We start from the raw sequence: 23,547 nt of genomic DNA, 5'->3' as shown, positions 1-23,547 counted from the left end.
GCAGGTGTGATGTGATGATGATGAATGAACTTGGTGATGACGGTTACAGTCCAGAGCCAGCCTTGATTAAGCGCTGGGGCTGCTTGGGCCCCTAAAGCTACCTAATAACCGCCCTGAACTACACTGCCGCTTCCCTTGTCTCTGATTCGCTGCTTGTGAAAGCCATCTTCTGGCACTTCCAGGCACGAACCAATGAGGCCACAGAAAATCTTCCGTAAACAGGCACAGTTTGGATGGTCTCAGTTCACCACCTTTTCTGTGTCTCATACATACAACTTAAGCGCCCGTAGCCATTTTTCACCACCCAACTACCTAACCCTCAATCCTTGTTCGCTGCTTGGACCGCCTCGATACCGCCTGGGGAATAGTTGTTTCCTATCACAAGCATGGATCGATGCGGCACAGACAAGTTGGCGGCACTTCTCAGCCGAGAATTGGGTGATTGGGAGCCATAGCGCGGCAATCAGACCCCCTTTTCGGTCGCGTTCAATCCTTGGCCAACTCCAGCTGAGTCCTGCAAGGTGCAATATAGGGCAGAGTATGCATCTTAGTGCGGTGAAGTGTGGTGCATGGCGTTGCATCTGCAGCTCTCGATCGAGTGATGGAGAACGACACCCACGTTCTCGTTTTCTCTTCACACTATCCGTAGGGAATCTAAGTATACTAGCTAAGTTAATTAATATGCAGAAGGGCTGCAGCTCGCTTCTTCTGCTTCCCCTCTGTTCTCAAGAATTCTCGCCTTAGATTTCCACTTCTCATTCCTTTCTGCTCCTCGCTCGCTCACTCATTCTAATTCGTACTTGTGTTGGTTGTATTGCGATGCCCTTATCTTTGACGACGGATACCAACATGTTGTAACAAGGGTATCTGGTATACCAACCCACCGTATTCATTTTCTTTAATACCGTTTCTTCTCTTTCAAATCGAGCTGTTTCACAGCTGGCCTGGCCTCAGATCGACCTCGATACCCATCATAGTATTCTTGTCGCTTATCGAAACAGCGACCTTCTTCTTGAAACATTAAACACCACAGTGGACCTCCATGATGTTCCTCTTCTCCATTGTCCCTTTCTTTTTGTTCTGGATGCCGGTCTCGGCTCTACAAGTCACACCCAACTCTCCCTGTTCCCAGTTTTGCCTTGACCAGTCAGATCCCAATTCGTACGAAACCCGTGGCAACGAGATCGTCTGCGATGACGATGACTTCAAGAGGAAGACAGCAGGCCAGAAGTTCCAAAGATGTCTGGCTTGTTTGCAGGACAGTGCTTTCAAGCAGGGCGACGAAAGTGACCAAGATTGGTTCTTGTGTAAGTCATGCTGAGGACTCATCTGTTCAACATCATCTGACTTTTGCGCCATTAGACAATATGCGTTACTCTTTCGACTACTGTATCTTTGGCTACCCAAATGCAACCGGCATCAGTTCCGGCCCCTGTGTCACATCTGAAGCTTGTGGCCCCATTGGGAATGCTCTGAAGAAGGGCATCACCGAACCCAACGATAGAGGACAGTATGATTACTGTGACACTGATGACAAAGCCATGCTCGGTGACGCAGTTGATAAATGCCAGGCATGTGTCAAGGCAGATAGCTCGCAGACAATCATATCGAATTGTGAGCCGTTCCTTAACCCAGCTGCTTGATTCATCTAACCATCTCTTTGTCTAGTCCTTGTTGCCCTCAATGCTGGATGCCAACAGCGTCCCAAACCAGGAACCCCTATAGGACTCAATGACACTGTTTTCAGCGAGGGGAGCATCTCGATTGTAGATCCCTCTGCCTCTGTTGCACCAGGAGATAACCATGACCTTCCCAACACCTCAATTGCTGCCATCGCTGTTGGTGCCGCCGCTTTCCTTCTCATTTCTGCAGGCTGTATCTTCATGCAACATCGGAAACGCAAAAAGCATTCTGTACGCAACAGACGCTCTTCTCTCTCGTTCCGTTGCCAGACACATGTTACACCAAGGACTCCCGGCTTCCACGACCTCCCCCCTTATATGGATGAAGAACGAAACCTGTCAAAGACTGCACTTTGGAACCCACGTAGTGCAGTGAGAAATCTGAACGATACCCACAAACTCGGCATTGTCACTACCGCTATCCCGCACCCGCCTCCGACAAAAGCTCCTCTACACACACCCTATCGCGAGGATGCGTCTCCAGCAGAGAGCGTATCAAGCTGTACAAACGCTCCCCTGTTGTCAAACTCAGCTGGGCCACAATGTAGTACACCGGGGATCACATCCCCGCTGTTTAGCCCCGGTTTCTCTATCACAACGCCCCGTTCAGCTACATTCCCACGTGAATGCCACGATAGCAACAATCCCTGGGTGCAACAACCAAGTAATGGTTCAGGCAAAGGCTTTCTGAGGAAAAAGCAGTCCAGAGATTCACAGGCTCCCAGCGAAACACGGAATATTCGGATCGTCTTTGATCCACCACCCAAAAAGGCCAGACGACCGTGAACTCATGTACTGGTGCTTATTTACGTTGATCATTTCTGAGCGGAGGAGTTTCATGGGTAAACAGACACGGTACCTAATTATGGATATGGCTTTAGTGGCGAGATGCTGTAATAAGAGATCAGTCAAAAGGCAGCGAATGCGTGATGTGACTTGAAATGAAATGAAATGCAGACGTGTGTATTTATTTGCTTGACCATTTCTCCTTATAATGCAATGCCTTTCCCAACCAGCACTAAATCATGCCATCACCTCATATCAACACAGGTACCTGGAGTAACCGCCAAGACTCAAGTGTTGCAACTCCCTTCCATCCAACCACAGGAGTATATACTTTGTATGGCACCGCCGTCTTCGTCATCAACAGTCTTGGCTTTTTTATGTACAATTTCTCATATATCTTGATCCCAGGGTGTCGAGCCTCTGCTGATCAGTTCACTCTGCATTCTATCATTCTGGTCTTTGAACCAAGTCGCTCCCTCTTCCATCTCCTCCCTCATAGCACGGAGTTCGTCGATTAGGGTTTGCGCATCGCTCATTACTCGTTTATGCGAGCTGAGTTTGGTCTGGTCATCCTGAGCTAGCTCACCATCGTCGTCAGTGGCTCGCTTTCTCTTGTTTGTCGCAGAACTATCAGATTCGGTGGTATCGACGGTGCCGTGCGACCCAGATAATCGATGGCGTTCCTCAGAATGACCAAGGCCACTTATAGAGGCCCGGCGCTTAAAACCACTGCTAGGCGGGCCCATACTGCCCGTTGACTGCTTCTTGCCATACTGCATCTCGTTCGCCAGCCTTTCAGGGAGAGCAGTTCCATCAGGCATCTGCACAATCCCCATAGCCTTGAGTCGCCAGCGTTCGGATACTCTGCTGACACGATTACTGGGCTCTGGACTTTCGGCATTTCGAGAAACAACGGGAGGCAGCGAGCGTCTGAAAGTGGCCGATTGATCACCAAACTGTTGCCGAAGAGCTCTGGTCTTTGAACCACTTCTTGCGAGAGATGAGCTCGATTGTTTGCTGGAAATGGAGCTGGTGGCGGATGGCGCTCTACGCACAATCCTGGCCACAGCTTCCTGCTCGTTGTTAATTCCAGATAGAACACCGGAAGCAAGCAGTGCGTCCTCTTCTGCTGCTTGACGGCGTTTACTTGGCTTCTTGTGTTTAAGTAGATCCTTCAGCTCCTCTGGTCGATTCAACTCGGCGATTTCAGCCTGCTCTCGGGCAGCTTGGCGAGCAGCTTCTCGTTGAGCCTTGGCTTGCGCTACACGCTGTGCTTCATAGTAAGCTCTCATCTGCTCTCGACCGCTACGACGAAGCTGGCTCAAGCGGCGATCACGCGCAATCTCTTTCCAGCGATAGAAGTACCTGACTGATAAGCTGTAGATGCGAAACTTTTGTGCCTCTGCCAGTGCTTGCTCTTCTTCCTCCTTTTGTCTCCTGGCTTCTTCTTCCTTGACGTATTTTCGATACACGCCTTGTAGTATATTATCCAACATAAATGCTTGAAATTCGTCCATGAGTCCGTCATCGCCAGTTACGAACCATCTGGTAAAGTCACCCAAGAGGTCACGAGGTGGCAATGATGGTTCAGGAGGGCGGATAGGCTCCTTTGCTATTTGTGCAGCTGTTGGGGTTGTTGACAGTTGGGAGCCACCACCATTTGATGCAGGATGGGACAAAGATGAGGTTCCGACCGAAGGGAACGAAAATTGAGGCGTAGATGTGGTTGAGGGTTGTGTGTCAAAAAAGCTCGTTGCCGGCTTGCCTTGTTCTCCAGTTAACGTAGTTGTTTTGCCCAGGTTCAAAGCTGCTGGGGGTATCGTCGCTTGTGATGTGGCACTGCTGTCGCTCGGTGTGGATGATTTTTGAGGTTGTGTTACGGTAGTAAAGGGACTTGAGGACAGTTGAGGCGTTGGTGGAAATATGTTGATGCTAGGTTGCTTCGCGGGTTGTGTTGAGGTGATGGTGGGAGCATGGAGCTGTGGCTTGTCCGCTGCTATCACTTTGCTAGAAGTGTTCTCTGTCGAGGCGACCGCTGTAGGGGCTGGCAGTGAGGTGAAGGTCGTTCCTGATGTCGTCTCTTTCTCACTGTAGGCAGAACCCTGACCGAATGGACTGCTCTGTGCCTGCTCACCCGAAGTGGTTGGTGGCTTGAAAGAAGAGGCAAACGGGTTCAGTACTGGCCCGTTTCCATTTCCAGATCGAGGTGGCTGCTCGGGGGTAGGTGCTGGCAGATGAGAAACATTGCCGGCGGAGGATGGCGTAAGTGCAGATGTGTGTGCGAAGGGGTTGACCGCAGGCGGCTTGGCTGTCGAAGCCAAGCCAGATACGAATGGGGGTTTCTGGAATGGTGTTTGTTGTGAACCAGAAGCACTAATCGAGGCCGTTCCGTTGATTGTAGTCCCTAAGCGAATACAAACGTCAGAACCAGTGGTTTAGGCGTGTCTTTGCCAGATTTCCAGTGGTTCGTCTCGAGCCAATGTGTTGTCCTTAGTAAATCTCAAGAACTGTGGCCTGTCGAGTCTCCGGCTGAATGCGATTTCCTATTCGCCTGCAAAGTAAAGGTCTTTGCACGTAATCGAACATGCAGAGAACCATGGGATGCAGAATCTTTGGCGCAAATTAAACAGTAGGAATGGAGTCTTACCTGAGTTGCCATTGATGGGCTTATTGTCCCCTCCAGGTTCACTAGGCTTGCCAAATGATGCAAATGGGTTTGGCGTTGTAGCTTTGGGTCCAGTGGGAATTGTTGGATTGTTGGGAGTAGGTTTTGTTTCTGGAACAAAAAGGCTTTCTTGGGATGAACCGTTAACTGCAGCCTTGGGGGGATTTGCGCTTTGATAGGTTGTTTGATGTATCAGCTCTGGTAGTGATTTTGAGCCACGTTTCTTTTCCACAAGAGAGTAAGAGAATTGGTGTTGAAGGCGAAGGTGAGGTAAAGAACCACGACTGTCCAGTTTCGCGTATTGGCGACTGGCGTCGGATGGGTCCTCATCGCATTGGCCAAATTCGATATTGTGAAGCTCCGCAAATTCAACAGCTTGCTCGATGGTATCGAAACGAAGAAACTTGTTCAGAACTGCAGCAGTAACGTCCTTGGACGTCTCCCTGGGCCGAGCGAGACCTCTATTGATGGCGGCCAAGATAGCGCGACGAAGCCTGGGAAAGTGGCATTCTGCGAAGCAAGCCATTGTGTATGAAACCTTGGGATCCTCAACTATTCTGAAATATGACTGATATGCCGCTGATGCTGCTAATGACGGCGCATCCTTCAGAGGTCCGTGAAAGTCTTGGGTATTTTGAAGAGCCTCAACGAGTAGGACGGCCGTACGAACCTCATTGGAGTCCTTCCAAAGGGCTGGTTTCCATTGGCGCTGCAACGTTTCTATAATGTTCGAATCGTAGGCATGGAAGATGAGGTAGTATGCCCGGAATTCCGGCTCGTTCTCACATCTTATGCCCTGATCGTTGCAATCATCGTAAGCGTCGCGGAGGGACAAGAGGGCTTTCCCAAGCTGTTCTAATTCCTGTTGCTCTACGAAGTCCTCGGGTGTTTTGCCGTCTCGAGTGAGAAGGTGAAGTGCCGTAACATGGAACCGCGCGATGTTCTCCAAAACATAGACCTGAAGTTTCATTTCGTCGGGGGTGAGTGACGAGAAAAAGGTGAAATCTCTGCGGATCGCGCGTGTTCTGTCCCATAAAAACCCATGCAAGACTGGTAGGTTGCCGTCGTCACGTAACAGGTCGTCAATTAAATAGTCCAATGTCCTTTTGAGGGCCGGCACGGATCGAACGTCCATGGGCAACGGCGCTTCTTGACCAGCGGCGGAGCGAGCGAGCTTCTTGACCATGCGACGTGTATTGGCGTATGTAGTCTTGGGATTCTTTTCGGGCTGATGAACGTCCATTTCATTAATTCGCGTGATCTTCTCGTACTCAGGGCACATATCCTCGCAGATGCCTTTGAAATCGATAGCATCCTGAAGAGTTTTGCGCTTATCTGGGTCATCGATCAGTCCGGCCTTCGTCAGAGATGCGCGCGCCTTATTGCGGTAGGTTTCGTATTTCTCGCGGAACTTTGTCACTTCAGCCTTGTTCTTGGGATTCCCAGGTTGTGAAGGCCACTGGGGAGGGTGAATGCCATCTTTACGCAGTTGCTCGTATACCCTTTTCGCTTGCGGATCGTCGGAATGATAGGTATCGGGGATAGGCTCATCGTCGGAGTTGGCGCTTGATGATGAAGTTGGTCGCGACTCGATACGCGTCGCCGCAAAAGGAGTTGATCCATTGCTCCGCGTGTTTTGTCCTGCTTGTTTCCTTGAGAAGGTGGCAGTATTGGAAAGATTTTTCTTTAGATCAGTGTTCTTCTTCTTTTCGTCGCTTTTCCGGTTCTTGTTCCTGCCACCTCCGTCACTCAGATTGGCATCCTTGTTTTTGAACTGTTTATTCGCCTTGCGCTTTGCTTCATTGTCGCTCTGGTCGCCAAATGCTGATGATCGCTTGGTCCGCTTCGTCTTTGACGAGTCGCCTGTACTATCAATTCCGAATGCGCTGCCTTTGTTCTCAGAGTTCGTCGCAAAGGGATTGAACGCTGGAGACGGACTCCGCGTTGGCTGGCCGAAAGTCGAAAACATCTGATTTGATGATGCAACAAGCGTCGCACTCATCTAGGAAATCGTCTGGACATGAGGATGAGTTAAAGCCCTCTCTATGAGTGGTGTGACGTGAATGTTTTAACAAGCTGCGGTTGAGTGATGGAGATAGAATTGATCCATTGAGCTAGTTCCTATTCTAGAGAGCTATGGTTTGCTTGTTGCACTGGACCCACTCTCACGTGATAGCAAAGGTACATAGAAGTTCGTACCATAGTAGAACGTAAATCAGCCGCGTATCCCATCTACATTTGCGAACACATGTCTCATTGAAATCCCTTTACTCCTGAAACTCCGTTCTTTTATTCCAGTCCAAAATTTCAAATCTGGTTGATCTCCCATGTGCCAAATTCTCAATTATTTTATCCTGCCGCGGATTCGAGCAGGCCCCAATCCTTTACGAATCTCTTCCAATTGCTCGAGGCCTGTTTGAGCCTTAGTCTTCTTATTTGTCCTCTTTCCAGGTTTTGTGAAGTTTCCAAGGAAATCATCCATGATGTTATCAAAGTCGCCACGAACAGGGCCTTGAACAGTGGACATAGTTGAAACAGCAGACATCGACTGCATGTCATCCTCCATATCCTCGTTGTATCGCTCCTCGATTTTGTCAAACCTTGCGTCCAAGAGGGTCATCTGTTCAGTTCGTACTAAAGATGAAGAGGTCATTGAATAGCTCGAGTTATCCGTAAGGGCTCCCTTTCTCTTCTTGCGTCGGCCTCCGTGAGTAGTTGTCGTCCAATTAGATTGCATCTCAGACTGTGATGGAGCAATGGGGGCCTTGCCGCCTTTTTGCTCCTTCTTGAACTGCTTGAAATCCTCAAGCCAATCTTGAGAGGGCCCCTCCTCGGGTTGCTCTGTCGGTACGAGTTGAGGGATGTTGTCGTCTTTGTACTCTTTGTTTGGCTTGGCTGTCGCATCTGATTCCCAGCCGTCATCCTCGTCAAAATCTGCGCCGTCAAACTCATAATCTTCCAGTTCACGACCATCCTTGGCAAGCTCCTTGAAAATATCGTCGTCACCATCGTCAACATATGCATCGTCTTCCAGAGCTTCAAGGACTTCTCGAAGACGCGGATCCATATCGGGTTGAAATCCTTTGATAGAATCAGGAATATCCTGTTGGGCCTCGTAGGTCACCCTTGTGAGATTCTTGGATGGAAGAATTTCGTCATCGAGAATATCGCCTGCGTTCTGCTCAATGTCCAGCTTCTTGAGTGCATCCTCAAGTGATTGTTTCTGCTTTCCTTTGCCTTTGTTTGCAGTAGCCGTCGACTCCACAAAAACAACCTCTCCGCCACCAGTGTTGAGATCGCGCAGATGTTGCATGTAATCGTATTCAGAATCATCAAAGTAAACACCATAACTAGCTGCCTCGCCCTCGTTCGCGCGGATATCTTCGGCATCATAACCTAGTTCAGAAGCCAGGTCGTCGAGGTCCTTCGATTTGGATGATCCCTTCTTGGCCTGGGTAGGGTTGAGCACCATTGCAGGTGCATTCTCGTCGTGGATAAGAGGATCATTTTGCGGTCGGTGCACCAGGGTAAAGTGCTGGGCAGATTTTTTGTCGCTGCACGATCTGTATCAGCATACTATGGTTTCATGACTACCACGGGGTACTTACATCCACTTTCGGGGCATCTTGACGGTTTGAAGCAACAAGAATTTAGTTGTTAGGTGGGCGTGGATGTTGGGCTTAGACAACACTCATCCGGGTACAAAAATCTAGCGGGGTGGGAAAAAATCCTTATCATATACTCCACAGTTATCCCAGGCCCTGTCAGATCATTCACACAGTGTCAAACCTCCAATTATAGCGTAAGCCTATAGTGCGGAAACAGCAATTGAAACACCGTGACGGACCCCGAAAAATCCATTTGCCCCTCCAAGAACAGTCATTATTCAGCGGGGCACAGAGTTGATCAGTAGACAGCCCTCTCAGATCAGTCCAACTCAGTTTTTACACAAAATCAACAAAACCTCAAGAGGTATTGCGACTTGGAGCAGCCGTTCCTCGTATATTAACTGCCGAAGCACACCAACCGAATACTACACTCTATATCGACGTCAAAATGGTTCTGGCAAAGTCCAAGAACTCGGTCGGTTTGGGCAACGCCCTCATGAACGATCGCTTCGGCAAAGGCAAGGGAACTGACAGGAAGCGAACTTCTGCCATCACCAGAACAAACCACGCCACAGGCGAACAATATCTTGTCAATGAGAAGAAGGATGCTGCGTGGGTCAAGATGCGCTCCGTTACGGAGCAAGGCGATCTGGATGAGTTCCTGGCCACCGCCGAGTTGGCTGGTACCGATTTCACAGCCGAAAAGACCAACAATGTCAAGATTATTCATACAGACCAAAAGAACCCGTACCTTCTTTCAGCACATGAGGAGAGAGATGTCCTTGGAAAGCATAAGCAGCATAAAGGTCGTTTGACTGTCCCCCGAAGGCCCAAGTGGGATTCTACAACAACACCTGAAGAACTGGACGCACGAGAGCGAGAGAGCTTCCTTAACTGGAGGCGTGGCTTGGCAGAGCTGCAAGAGAATAACGATCTTCTTATGACACCTTTTGAGCGAAACCTAGAGGTTTGGCGACAGCTCTGGCGAGTCATTGAACGATCGGATCTTATTGTCCAGATCGTCGATGCCAGAAACCCTCTCCTATTCCGTTCTGAGGATCTTGAGTCATATGTCAAGGCTGTTGATCCCAAGAAAGAGAACCTTCTTCTCATCAACAAGGCAGATATGATGACACCCAAACAGAGAAAGGCTTGGGCAAAGCATCTGAAGGAGGCTGGCATTGCATATCGCTTTTTCTCCGCCGAGCTGGCTAAGGCAGAGAACGAGGCCAGGGAACTCGACGATTCAGAAGATGAGTCGCCCGCTGGGTCTTCGTCAGAATCTGAACAGGAGGAAGAAGGCGAGGGTAGCGACCAAAAAGCACAAGAGGGTGCTCCATTGACTCAAGACTCTGTGCAACAGAGCCAAATTAATAAAGAGGCAAACGCGGTAGAGGAAACCGACGACATTGATACACAGATTCTTACAGTTCAAGAGCTGGAAGACATCTTCCTGAAACATTCTCCCGCAGACGCAGGTGAGATATACCACGAAAACCAAACTCCATAAACAATTCAGCTAATGCATTAACAGGCTCGGATCACAAGCTACAGGTTGGCTTAGTTGGTTACCCCAACGTTGGTAAATCTTCTACTATCAATGCTCTCATTGGTGCAAAGAAAGTTTCAGTCTCCTCAACTCCAGGAAAGACCAAGCACTTCCAGACCATTCACCTCAGCGAACGTGTCATCCTCTGCGATTGTCCTGGTCTTGTCTTCCCCAACTTTGCCACCACCAAGGCTGATCTTGTTTGTAACGGTGTTCTCCCCATCGACCAGCTTCGCGAGTTCCAGGGACCTGTGGGCCTCGTCACTCAGCGAATCCCTCAGCCTTTCCTCGAGGCAATCTATGGTATTCATATCCGCACCCGAGCCATAGAGGAAGGTGGCACAGGAATTCCTACGGCGGCTGAGCTCCTCCGTGCATATGCCCGTGCCCGTGGTTTCCAGACCCAGGGTCTTGGTCAGCCTGATGAGTCCCGCGCTGCTCGATATATCCTCAAGGACTATGTAAATGGTAAGCTGCTATTCGTTTCACCGCCTCCTGGAATTAGTGATGCGGCCGACTTCAACCGAGGTCTCTATGATGAAGAGCACCTTCCTGAGAAACGACGAGCTGCCCTAAGTGCCGCTATGGATCAGCTCTCAGTCATCGACCCAGCCAGCAGCGAACCTTTCCTTGCTATGGACGACGATGCTGTTGACCTTGCCTCTACTGTCGATGTTCCCCTACCTGCAGGCCCAAAGTCAAAAAAAATCGACAAGGGCTTCTTCGGTCCTTCTAGCTCTCAGGGTCACATCAGCCGACCTTTCAACTACCAGTATTCGGAGCAGGGCAAAGAAGATCCCCTGGCGGGTAAACACTTGTCAGGCCGCAAAGCGCGTACAGCGGTCGCTCTCGAGAATGGCCTTGACCCCAAGGACATCCAGATGACATCAAGCAAGAAGCACTTTAAGGGTAACCCCAAGGGTGGAAAGGGTAAACGTCGCGCTGCCCGCAGAGCCGGAGACGATGATGATTGAGCTAAAACGATGAGAGGAGAGAAAACGGGAACTGAAAATCGGATACACTGGCATTGAAGGGGAACAAAAGGTGGGCTTCGGAAACCGGGTGCATTGGGTCTGGCAGAAAAGGATCTTGTTATGGGTAGGGTTTAGGTCAAGCTATGGTGCTACGCATGTTTTGACCACAACGGTCAGTTATGGAATCGAAATGAACTTTTGCTTTTTAGACTTGGAATCATTGTCAAATTGCGGCTCAGCATCAGTGATTACCAAAATTTGCCTGGATGGTTTGATTGATATTTCACGTTTCTTCTTACTCACATATCTAAATAAGTACTACGCTAAGATCTCATAACAAATAGGAAATATGGGTATTGACTGTCTACACTGTCCGCAGTTCGTCCAAGGAAAGACCGTATCATCGAAACAAAAGGAAAAATTCAAATGCTAAGTCCATGTATGATGAGTCCCAGTGGTTCCCCAACTCCACAAAGCAAAAGTTTGCCCCCATGATAGTCGTTGTGCGTGTTCAATGCTAAGGTTCATAGGTTCGTGGTCCAGTGCAAGTATGTTAACACAAGAGTAGAGGCTTCGTTGCTCGTGCTGTTATACCAGCTTCATCTGACACTTCCCCGTGACTCTCGGCCTCCTCTTGATTCTCGACCGCCTTTCGATTCCCGACGGTCCTCAGTTTTGAGGAATAGTCGCTTTGTGCCACCAATTCTACCGAGCTCACCAAACTGGCTGCTCGTTGATGGCAGCCGACTTCGCTCGCCGCTAGCGATTCTGACCTTTTCCTTGACACTTGCGACCCATGCTTTGTTCTCCTCACTCATCTCAACTTTCTTGCCTGTAGGCCCCGCAAGTCCAAGGAAAGAGCTCTCGTCTTCATTCCAATCAAGGTGAGAGTTGGACCGCGACCGGTTGAACACTTCTGAGGGATCCTCCTCACCAAGAGCAGGGCCAAAGGCGTACGTTTTGGTATTCAGTTTAGGTGCTTCGCTACCCACGGCACCAACGCTCCGTCGCGTCTTACGGACAGACAATGGAGACATAGGGGATAACTCAACCGCAGATTGAGGTCGTCCATTTGGACTTGACCCCATATTGGACCTTGATGCCCCAGGAGATTCTGGAAGAACCTCGACTTTGGCGTTGGCTGTAGCAGATCGGCGTTTGTGATGGCTAGCATACTCCTTGAGATATTCGCCTAGATCTGCCCAGCCGCCACCCACACGAACCATGACGCGCTCCCCCTGTTCGCCAACACAGCGAATGAACAGTTTAATTGGAGCCTCACCGGACGAACGAGAAAGATGGTAGACCTTGATCTCATGGTGGCCACGGTTTCGTACCCTCGTGTTCTTGGCAGGCGAAAGGGTGAACGAGGGCGTACCAGCACGGGATGAAAGATTCGAAGCGCTTCTTCGGAAAGGCTCGATGGAAGGCCTCTTTCTGATGCGTGGCAGCTGCACATCCGGGGGGTTCAGGTTGACTCTCGAAGAGGAGTCATTAGTTAGCTTGATCTTGGCGGGTATCGAGTCAATGATCTGACTGATTTGTTGTTGCAGGTGTTGATCGCCAACGCTACTGCGGCGGTCGAAAGTAGTGGGATACTCAGCGATTGAAAATGAATCGTCAAAGTCTTCGTTGAACGAATCCTCAATTCGCATATTGGACATATCTAGATCATCGATGTTCCGATCTGGCAATAGAGGGCTATCTAGAGGTGCCAAAGAGGATTCCCGTGAATTCACAGGCAACATGGGCGGAGTACTAGGGGGGCTTGCCTGAGTGTACTCTGCTTCACGAATTCGGGTCCGAGGAATGTCAGGAGAAGCGGATACCTCAGGTGGATCACTAGATAGGCCGCCGAAATAGCTCGACGAAGGCTGAGTGACAGTAAGAGTCCGGGATGGATCAATCTTCTGCCTTGGAAGAGGGAGGGGTCGAAGCGGTGGTAATTCAGGAGAGATATCTCGATCGAAATGGTGTGTGAAGCTGTGGTCAGGTGTTTCAGGGTACTGAGTTGACAATATCGAGGAGTTAAAGTCTTGTTCGATGCTTGGCCTTGGTAATTGTGACTGGACTGGCATTACGTCTCTGGTACCGTCAAAAGTGTGGTTCTCGTCATCGTAGGGTTCGTCGACCTCTTCGATGGGGAGAAAGGAAGGGCTCTCGGGCTCACTCTCTGATGACGGATCTCTCCTATACCACTCTGGGACAACTGTCTCCGACTCCGAAACGCCAGAAGGCACCCTAGCTTTCGTGGGTTCCATAGCTGAGTTGTCGGAGCTAGTGACTGCCACCTTCTTGGGCGGTAGAAGCAACGGGATGGGCACAACAGCAGCCCCAGCATTGGCAGAGCTCTCATCATCGTTATCAGACTCATCGTCAGTCAAACTGTCAACGAGTGTAGTAGACTTGTCAGATGCATTGCTGTTCTTCACTGGTGAAGGAGAGCGGGGAGGTCCCGATGGTTCAGGGGGTGCAGTCCTTTCAGTGTGTCTGATCTTCCTCTCACAAACCACAACCCATTCGCCGTAGCTCGACTCTACAGCTTCCATTCGATCCAACCAATCACTGGGGAGCGTGTCAGGTAGTCCTTCCAAGCAGTCTAGCATATAATCAAGCGACCGACCCGGACGGACGATGAGTTCGCCGAGATGCGCCTTCATCACATCAAATGTATTCCTCGTAAGCGCGGAATCTTGCAAAGGAGTGTTGTCGTCTTTCTTGGGTGTGTCTTTTGTGGGGATAGAAATGGCCTTAAAAGCAGATTTAAGTGCAACTTCAGCGTCCTCAAGGGCAAGTAGAACCGTTGGTATGCGACGCAGAGCACAAAGTCGTAGGTTCCAGGTGTGTAGTAAGCGAGTCAACTTATCCAAGACGGGCAGCGCCTTCAGAACAATCGCTGTGATCACTGCAGTGTGGTCCTCCATGCGATTATAGCTGGAACGCGATAACTGACCAGCTCCAGTGAATTCAGCAAGCGGTGTACCTGGTCTGGATAAGGGCAGGATATGATGGTTGAGGACATGGACTTTGATGTCTTCGAGATCAAGGTCTGACAAATCACGCTGAATTTGAGCCAGCCTCTGCTCATGTTTCGACACATCACGAGCAAGCAAACTCCCCATCCACTGATCCTCGTCGTCCCCTGGGACGGTAAGTTGCATTGATTTTCGTTTGCGCTCTTCATCGCTGGGCATCAGAAATCCAGCAGGCCCCGGTTCGGAGGGCCACGGCCAAGACTGAAGTTCCTCAAACCATCCCCAGATTGTGTATGACGCAAGAGCGGTGCGATTTATGAAATCTCGCTCCTTAGAAGAGGCATTATCCAAGGACGTGCGAAGGGCGCCAGTGGCTGTGTTCAGCGCATCGACGACAGTAGCAGGACCGAGATTCACAATAATATCTTCAGTAAGTTTGTTCTTCGGAGCCGGTGAAGTGGCGGCGGCATCGCGCGCCTGCTTGGCGACTTGGGCGTTGAGATCGGTCATGGTTATTATCCAGCAGACAGACAGGCTCGAATCGGGTGGATGGATCGTAGAATCATGATCTGTCTAGGAACCTGGGGACATGTCGATGGGGCGGGGATGAGTGGAGGTTTTGATGCCCATATCGAAGAAGATACGTCAGAAATTGTGTCGTCAGATAGGTCGCTGTCAGGTCGGAAAAGTCCTTGTGGTGTTTGCTAGTGAATGCGATCAGGTGGAGCTTCTTTGTTCAAAGGCTGCAAGGTTTCATGCAGGTTGGAAGACCGCTTAGTTACGAATTCAAGAAGTGAAGCTGTGTGTGGCACAGAGTCGCGCAACTGACAAAGCTCTTGGGCTTAAGGGAAAGGGAAAAAAGCAAGCTGAAAGTGGATCCGAAGAGGTAAGGAGCGACAAAGAGGGCCTTTGGAAGGCCACTCTGGGAGCTTAGAGGGAGCTGTAAGGGAACGAAGCAATCGCCGATGGGAGATGGCGGTCAAAGAGTTGCGCAAAGAAGAGTTGAGTTAGACGTGGTTTGGGTTGACGTGTGAGGTTCTTGTGTGGGCCACGGTCGCGTTGCGTCTCGTTGCGGAGGCCTGTAATAAATGAGGTTTACACTGAATTGGCGGCAAGGATGGGGCTTGTGCAAGTAGCTTGTCGTATTTAGCGCCCTGGTCAAATGAATCCAAAACCACTGGTTCGTCACCCACGATTCGTGATCATGGATAGGAAGGAAAAAGAAAATCGGTTCGATCGGCCGGATGCCCTGTGCGCAATGTAGTGAAATAGAAACGCAGCTCAAACAGAGTATCGTCAATTTGACGTCGTTGGAACTTTGCAAGAGCTAGGCTGTTGGTTGGCACGATGGAATGGCCGGATCTGGTCAAGATCTTGTTTAGAGATACTGGTAAGAGTTTGAGGATCGAGTGAACAAAAGAGTGCAAACAGTATGCACAGAGATAAAAGCAATAAATATAATAAAAGTGTTGGAGGGTCAACTCTGGTGACGTTGAACGATGAGCTTCGGAGCTGCGGCCACTTTGCTTCAAGGGAGGGATATCATTCAATGAAAGAGAGCAAACTTAGGGAAGATGAAGCGGCAAAGAAAGGTACAACGACAATTGACGGATCAGGTATAATGCAAAGATGCCAAGAATACAAAGAATAATAACCATAGTCGCAAGATCTAGTCAAGGAAAAGAAGATGTGTTGAAGTGATGATGGTTGAGAGGCCTACGTTGCAAGGGAGAGAAAATGAGCTCGGGACACTCACTATAGGATACATAGACTGCTGCGCACCTAGTGTTTTCCCTCCAGGTACCAACCTGACGGATGCTAGACATCCATCCATGTCTTGCATTCAAGTAGGTACTATTACGTGCCAGCATTAGTTACAGCTGCTAAAGTAGTAAGTAGCTAGAGGTAATCAAAGAGAAAAGCCCTTCTTCTCGCCTGGGCTCGGTTACGCCCCATATTCGCCTCCCTTTCCTCCACTCTCTAATATGAGGCCAAGACCTGGCTAGGTAACGACCTTGACCACCTCGTACATAATGTAGATGGAAAGGAGATCTTCTTTATTCCATCGCAGGCTGGCCCATCAACCGTCAACGGTGATATTATTAGCTCGATTGCCCTGTACGACCAAGCCAGGGCATCGAATTAGATCGATTTGGCCCTTGTCAGTCTTCAATATCTTGAACCATCTTATCCGCAGCTTCTGTGCCTGTCTACACATCACCAAGACAGAAAAAAGGGGTGGTTTGAATAGGCAGAGACACTCGAAGTTAGCTACTCATTCCTCTGAAAGCACTTTTTCCATCCATCTCATCTGTTCATGTCTTGCCTACTAATCTATCAGTCATGATCACAAGACCCCCGTCTCGTTTGTACCTATCTGCCCCTGTTAACCGTCACCCTGTCAGCCATCATGATGCTAGTTTTCAATGTCAACAAATAGATTGCGCCATACCCAATCGACCTCCAATTCATGACCTGCCGAGTTAAATTACATACTCCATGCCAAATTCTCGCTTCATGTAGCCGACACCCTATAATAACAACGCACTGCGAGGTCCATTGGTTCAACCCCGCTATTTCTTGTTCTCCATAGTCAATGTGCTCCCCTGCATTTATTGGTCATATTGAGCTGAGTAGACAGGATAACGGAACTACATGCTTTCGTTAACATTGAGTACCTACAATACAAAAGTTTTCCTACTATTTAGGGCATGCAGGGGTCCATAACTAGCTAAAATAGAACTACAGACACTATAACAGATGTCACATCAGGTACTCATGATTCAACTTGGATTTCGTTACCATTCAACTACAAAATACATCTTCAGGTTGACAAGAAAAACAACCAGCAACAACAAGTTTGAGCCCCTGGGGGCGTCCCTTTCCTGTCTGTAGGTGATATCAAACGCCAAAATCAATGTCTTCATCAACAGTCGTGCCAAGCGTTGCTTTTTGATGTCCTTAAAAACATTAAATCATATCCCCCGTCCCCAAAAACATAATGCGCCGCCTGGAGCAACAATCCTAACGCCCTGTCTCAAATTCAGACACATACAACAGGTAACGCAAAAATGAAACAAATGTAAGGCTCCGTCCAAAAGATCATTGATCCAGAATTGCGTTGCAATACCGAAGTTGAGGTGTCTTGAAACTATGCCGGTGCAGGAATCTCGCGGTTCTCGGTTTGCCGGGCTGCGTCGACCTCGGCATTAATAGCCCAGGTCAGCGCTTGTTCTGCCGACATAGTAGGCTCCTCAACGCCCAATACCCCAGCGATCAAATTATCGTCTTGATTGTTCACACCCTCAGGGGGGAATTGCAGCCACTGGTCAACGTCAAAATCGGTTCCGGCCACAGCATTCCAGTCAAACTCGTCGTGGCCTTGCATGAAATCGAGATCCATGTTGTCAACATCCAGTTGAATTTCCTCTGACCCAGCACTGACGCTCGGTGTCAAGCCAGCGGCAGGAGACTCCATCTCCGTCTGGGGTGGTGAGTTTGTGGGCATCTCCAAAGCTGCAGCGTTGACAGTATTTGGGGGCATCATAGTTGGTGCCGCCACAGGCCGAGGCTCCTTCGGCTTCTCATTAAATAGCGACTCGGAAGCAGTCATGTATGGCGCATTCTCAGGAGGAGGTGTTTGAGCGCTGAACTCGATTGGTACCCGTTTCATCATGGCTAGAGTTGAAGGTGCAACGCTGGAGTTGATATCAATCGCAGCCTTTCGCAGAGCAGCATCAAGGAACCCGGTTGCGTAATCTGCAGCAGCATAAACCTCTCGGAGCTTCTCCATAACCCGCATACATTGGCGGAATCCTCGTGTGGCACGCTCCCGAGCCTGGGGCGTGGGATTCTTCATCTCGAGGAGGTGAATGATCATTGCAGGAAGAATAACAGTGACACCAGTCGTTGGCAAGAATCGCTCCAATCGGTATTGGTGAAGCTCCGTAGCCATTCGGGTAATATGCATCGCAGCATCGCGAACACGTAGTCGAGACATATCTTGTACTTGTCGGGATGTTGTTGGGGCCTGGAGAGGTGACGATGGCAGGAACTGGGGTCGGTGCAGAGCCGATATGGTAGTGTAGTATACCATGTGCAGGAGTGTCCTCTGAACAGCAATCGTTGATCGTCCGTCTTTGACATCCAAAGGTGTTAGAGTGCGGTACTGGCAGCAGGCTGGTAGCGACTCAGCCCATGCCATAAGTTCGTGGTCCACCTCGGTAACGCTCTCAACGTTATCTAATTGCTTATTAGGGAAAAGCATCATAGTGCTGTTAGTAGTATTTTCGGGCTTCATCTTATCCCGGATCAAAACTGAATATTGAGCCTTCAGCATGCGGCTAATGCATACGCACAGCTGAGCTTTGGCAATGCACATGATAGCCAGCTCTCGCTGCATGTCGAGATTGCGAACCAATGCACAGCTAGCTGGGATAACAGTATTGTTCTCGGGGAGGACCTCGATCTCAAAGTCGCTCTCCTCGAGCATGGGCACATCGAAATCTTCATCCTTAATACGCGTGGGCCGTCTCATGCCGAGAGCGATGAGGCGATCTCGCATGAAGCAAGACCACCATATTCGCTTCCAGAGCTTTTGCTTTGCTGGGGCCATACTGGTGGACCCGGGATTTCGATGAAGGCCGATAGTGTGTGCCAATGAGATGGCCACACCCATCCAGTGCCATGTGTCTTTCTGGTCATCTGGCGTCTCATACCAATACGTCATCAAAAGCAAAGCTTGTACCAGGACGAGGCGATCTGACTCGTAATCGAAGTCGTACAGTAACTATTGGCGGATTAGTTTAGCAAGTTCCACGTGGTCGGAGCCCTTGCTCACCCTTGTCTTTTGAAAGAAGGACTTGCGAGCTGCTTTTCGAGTGGTGTAACCACCCTCACGAAGGTACTTCATGTCTACGAAGGCTGACGCTGCGAACATCACAGCCTGGTAGAGGAAGAGACTTGTCTGACCATTCTTTCCGTCACGACTGTTGATGATGCCGAGAAAGTTGTTCAGGTCCATAAGCGGCATGTATGGGTGCACGTATTCGACATAAGCCTGAAGGAGTGCATTTTGCAGTGGCAGGGTGGGCACCGATAGTGCGCCCTTGATCTTGAGATAATCGACATCTTCAGGCGCGATCTTATTTGGCAGAGGTCGTAAGAATGCAGGGAACTGAGGAGCCGGGGTGTCCTTCTCTTCGAGAGATCCGAGCAATTGAGTGGTACGCAAGTTATCGAAGAACGCAGGGTCCGGGATGATGCTACCCCATGACGACCGGTGTGCGTTAGATTCTATTGACTGAATCTTATTTAGTGAGCTGGAATCTCGGCGGTAGCCAGAGCGTTGATCTGGGTCTTGTGGTCAGCGATAGTTCGTTCGGTTCCCGCGCATTCCATCATCAACCGTCGTTAAATTTCCATGTGATCGGGCATGTAAGCACTGTGGAGTACATGAAGAATACGGGCCAGGGGCGGCTGAAAATGCGGAGAACGGAGTTGTTCCCCCAAAAAAGAAAGCCACTAGCCAATCGAGAGGGCTGGCTACGGCGCACAAAATGAGGGTTGAGGTTGGAAGTGGAAAGTAGCGCAAAAACTTACATATCATGTGAGGCACATGGCTATCAAGGGCGGAACTGTTCAGAAAAGTACTGGGTGCGTCAATGCTGCTAGTCGAAATGGCTGAGCCGCTGCTGGGACGTCGAAGGTCGGCTGTGCTCATGCCCACAGTCGCACTCTTGCTGGGACCTGTAGGATTCCCGTTGCTGGCCGTTGTTTTGCAACGCAACTGAGCTTCTGTGGAGACGGACTGGCCCGCTGTGCTGGCCGTATAAAGATTCTTCCTGCGGCGGCGGTTAGCAACGTAAACCCAACGTGATTTTTTTTCTCCGGGGCGTTTTGCGCGACATGACGTTTTCGAATGAGCTCCATTCGTACCGGCAGACGGTTCAAGGAGCCGGAATGGAGTCGATCGGAACACGATGCCCGGAAAACGTTGGGATAACTTACTTTCGCCTGCGGCTTTCTTGGACAACGCACTGGTCATATGTCAGTCTTGCTCTCAAATCCAGGGCGGGGATTGCCTGTTTGGTCCAGAATCCAATAGTTAGTAGCTAGAAGCGTACCTCAACATTGTCCCAGCGACAGTTTCCACAAGGGGCTCCTTCGACTACGTCGCATCGGACTTTTCGTGCCCGGCAGGACACGCAAGCACGGGCAGCGCGTCGCTTTGTGATCTTTTCCGGTTGCTCCGAGTCACCAGAAGGCGATGCTCTCTTCTTGCTGTTCTTTTCGTTGGAAGCCTTTACTGAGGTTGCCGTTGGCGATGGCGGGGCAGCCGAGCCCTGTGAAGCTTCTGTTTGCATGGCTATAGTTGTTGTGATGTTTGATCTCGTGCAAGCTCAGTATTTGTCAATTGACAACTCCAGTTATGGTGATTCCTGGTGTATGAGCTCGTCACTGAAAGCTCAATGAGTACGTAATGCTGTCTGAAGGTCCTCGATGTGGCGGTACTAGGTGTTGCAAAAATTAAAATGGTGAGAGAGGGCAGTGGTCGTCGTTGTGATGAATCATTGAAAGTTTCGATTTGGCCAGATATGAGCGGTAGAGTGGAGAGTTCAGATTAGTTTCAGTCGTTTGTCGTCGAGATTCAATACGCCTATCGTAGCTTGGTTGTTGTCTTTTGTTTACCCCGAGACTGATGGGAAGTAAGGTAGACGAGGCTGGAAGAGTGATGACAGGGACAGGCTGAGGCTCAGATGTCGACCTCAATCTGAATTAGAGCGAATGCCTAATCCCCGTCAGAGTGAGATAATCTGGGATGCTTCACGATCAAAGAGGAACAGAGGCACAGAGGCACAGAGGATCACCAACAGGTCTGGTGCAAATAGAAGTTTGAAGCCAAGGGGATGGAAATCCGGGGGATGGTTGGTGGGGGGTGCGGAAGGTTATTATATTCTCGTCACTAGTCTGGCAGAGCCATGTTAGTCACGGAGGGGACAAGAAGCAGTTTGATCGATGAGAGCAAGCACAAGCACAAGCACCAAGGTAGCCAAGTGGAGGAGGGCGTGTACGAGGCATTTGAGGGTCTTTGGGCGAGGGTGTCGATGGCGTTTGAGCGTCCAGGACAGGGCTCATCGAGGGTGGGCCTAACGAGTCCACAAGAAGAACCTGGATGATGGGTAATTTAGCGCTGGCTGTTCCTACTGTAAGCGGAGAGCTACTCCCAAGCTGGCAAAGCCCTCTGGCAGGGGGCAAGTCTGGAGGTGGCACCCTTCGCCGTCACATTGGGGTGCGCGTGGATGTGGGGATTTATCGGCGACGATACAACGGCAGAGCTACACATTACCAAAGGATAAGAAAATAAAAGTGAAACTCAACGTCAGTGTGTTGGATTTGCGTTTGTGCGATAAGCCAAGGGAACGAGATGTAACCATGTAATCGTGAGCTACGAGGATTTCATGTAGATGATCAGCTTCTGACCTACAGCCAAGCATTTCATATCTGGGCATTGACGAAATCTTGTCATCTGTCTGGGCACTTGTCACTTGACTTTTTGTTGGCAGCTAGTGAACTTGGACTTGGAATTGCGTTCATCCTTGACAATGCCCTACCATCGTTATTAGCATGCCAGTCTCACAAAAGAGGTTGCTCTGGGAGTTTTGATAGTGGAAGGAAAGCTTCAATTAATTAGAAGACGTCTGGTTCATGTATAATTCTTTGTCCGCCGGAATCTATCCCTTGAGTATGGTGTTTTCTTCCCCTCCTTTCATTTTCACTCTAATCAGCCACCAAGGCGTCGAGACCACTACTTGGCGTTTGCGGGACCAGATGCAAGTCTCTTTCTTGAGCCATGCTCTCTTGGTCCGGGGTTAGCGTTTAAAATCTTGCCGGGTATGGACGGACACGACCGGCGAGACCTTCACCTCGCGATTAATGAATCTTGCCATTATCCATCCTCAACTACGTTTGGAAGCCTATCAAAAGCGATCCTGCTTCTCTTGATATGTATCATGCGCTGGACCAGCCGGATACTTAGCTCAAGATTGAACGTCCACAACACCTCCCACCTCATGAGATGCCGGCTCCACGCAAGCACGGGCGCTGCAGCACCGGCATTGAAGAGGCTGACAACTCTAAAGCTGGCGACAATACATACACATCAGATGAGCAGCTAAGACGAATATCGAAGAGATCGCCAGTATAGCTCTTTGCGTTACCAAGTATTGGGGTTCTCTAGATCCAGCAATAATTCGAGATCCGAGGATATGGTAAGGTGATGTTGACGACATCAGTCTGAGAGCGACACATTCACGTCGAATGTTCTTATTATGTGCCAAGCAAAAGAAACAAGCAATTCAATTGACCCATTTCCCAAGCCACAGTAAGTTTTTTGTGGTATTCTGACTCGAAAGGCGTTCAGTTGTCTCATCACGTATTGATAAAACTTCTCCAAACTTTACCCCGACTTGGAGAGATATGTCAGTACGGCAGTACCCACATGCTGTCCCTCATCTTCATGATGTGACTGTCTTTTTCCCCGTTCTCCCCACAATGAGTCTCGAGAAACAGGCCACGTAAGTAAGCCAATAGGTACCGCAGGCCCAATGTTTCCATATGCTGATTCCACATTTTGGACGAGCTAAGTTAGTCCAATAGCTCTCCCTGAGAAACAATTGACCAGAACTGACCTGAGCTGCCGTCCCCAGTATCCGTGCTAACTGCCCAATGTGTCGCTCCCGATCCCAACAGCGTTCCTCTCCCCACAGTTTGTCAGTGCAGTGTGGAGAAGCCAATCACCGATAGTCCTTGACCATCCTAATCGAGTCAGCCGCTGCAGTGTCGGCAGGGGTGGGCGTGGGCTTCGGAATCGGAAAGGTCGAATCGAATCGGCTCAAACATCACGAGGCGCTACAAACGCAGAAATGCGGCCTGTTAGAACAAGAAATTAACCAAACCTACAGTACGACGACATCGATACTGTGTATCGCATCGGTTCAACATTCGAACCAGGGTTGTTCTCTTCGTCATCCTTCCATTGCAGTCTTCGATGGAATCAGCCCTCAGCCCTCTCAACGTCGGACTTCAACCCGTGCGGAGGAGGGTACCCCAGAGTTGCCAGGGTCTTCATGGTTCACGAACAGCATGCCGTAGTCCTTGCCAAGTCCTCTTCTTTTGGAGCTGGCCCACTTCCGGACCTCAATTATCCGCTCTCAAAAGCCTTGCCCTAGGGTCATCATGAAGTTTATCAAAGCTTTTCCCTATAGACCCACCTTCTTGGAATTGCTATTTTATAAATGCGTCCTCAG

The 23,547-nt window shown here is 49.8% G+C and overlaps 6 protein-coding genes across 6 annotated transcripts; 2 read left to right on the top strand and 4 right to left on the bottom strand.

The window, feature by feature from the left end:
• Nucleotides 1-1,045: 1,045 nt before the first annotated feature.
• FMAN_04204 (uncharacterized protein) lies at nt 1,046-2,468 on the top strand (the record flags this gene model as incomplete). The annotated part of the gene is made up of 3 exons (XM_041829113.1): nt 1,046-1,307; nt 1,363-1,614; nt 1,669-2,468. The coding sequence occupies 3 exons, from the start codon at nt 1,046-1,048 to the stop codon at nt 2,466-2,468; spliced, it is 1,314 nt and encodes a 437-aa protein (XP_041679908.1).
• A 389-nt stretch (nt 2,469-2,857) lies between these two features.
• On the bottom strand, nt 2,858-7,135 carry FMAN_04205 (uncharacterized protein; the record flags this gene model as incomplete). The annotated part of the gene is made up of 2 exons (XM_041829112.1): nt 2,858-4,872; nt 5,116-7,135. The coding sequence occupies 2 exons, from the start codon at nt 7,133-7,135 to the stop codon at nt 2,858-2,860; spliced, it is 4,035 nt and encodes a 1,344-aa protein (XP_041679907.1).
• Nucleotides 7,136-7,477: 342 nt separating this feature from the next.
• Nucleotides 7,478-8,758, bottom strand: FMAN_04206 (uncharacterized protein; the record flags this gene model as incomplete). Its single annotated transcript, XM_041829111.1, has 2 exons — nt 7,478-8,687; nt 8,742-8,758. The coding sequence occupies 2 exons, from the start codon at nt 8,756-8,758 to the stop codon at nt 7,478-7,480; spliced, it is 1,227 nt and encodes a 408-aa protein (XP_041679906.1).
• A 431-nt stretch (nt 8,759-9,189) lies between these two features.
• On the top strand, nt 9,190-11,264 carry FMAN_04207 (uncharacterized protein; the record flags this gene model as incomplete). The annotated part of the gene is made up of 2 exons (XM_041829110.1): nt 9,190-10,219; nt 10,276-11,264. 2 exons carry the CDS (start codon nt 9,190-9,192, stop codon nt 11,262-11,264), a joined length of 2,019 nt encoding a protein of 672 aa, XP_041679905.1.
• Nucleotides 11,265-11,863: 599 nt separating this feature from the next.
• Nucleotides 11,864-14,749, bottom strand: FMAN_04208 (uncharacterized protein; the record flags this gene model as incomplete). The annotated part of the gene is made up of 1 exon (XM_041829108.1): nt 11,864-14,749. One exon carries the CDS (start codon nt 14,747-14,749, stop codon nt 11,864-11,866), a length of 2,886 nt encoding a protein of 961 aa, XP_041679904.1.
• A 2,641-nt stretch (nt 14,750-17,390) lies between these two features.
• FMAN_04209 (putative cutinase transcription factor 1 beta) lies at nt 17,391-20,604 on the bottom strand (the record flags this gene model as incomplete). The annotated part of the gene is made up of 5 exons (XM_041829107.1): nt 17,391-19,028; nt 19,080-19,591; nt 19,841-20,082; nt 20,249-20,277; nt 20,365-20,604. The coding sequence occupies 5 exons, from the start codon at nt 20,602-20,604 to the stop codon at nt 17,391-17,393; spliced, it is 2,661 nt and encodes an 886-aa protein (XP_041679903.1).
• Between the last annotated feature and the right edge of the window lie 2,943 nt (nt 20,605-23,547).

Source organism: Fusarium mangiferae, assembly GCF_900044065.1.
Source record: "Fusarium mangiferae strain MRC7560 genome assembly, contig: FMAN_scaffold003, whole genome shotgun sequence".
In the NCBI taxonomy this organism is placed as follows: Eukaryota; Fungi; Ascomycota; class Sordariomycetes; order Hypocreales; family Nectriaceae; genus Fusarium; species Fusarium mangiferae.
The sequence above is the reverse complement of the archived record's forward strand: the minus strand, read 5'-3'. Positions and strand labels throughout refer to the sequence as shown.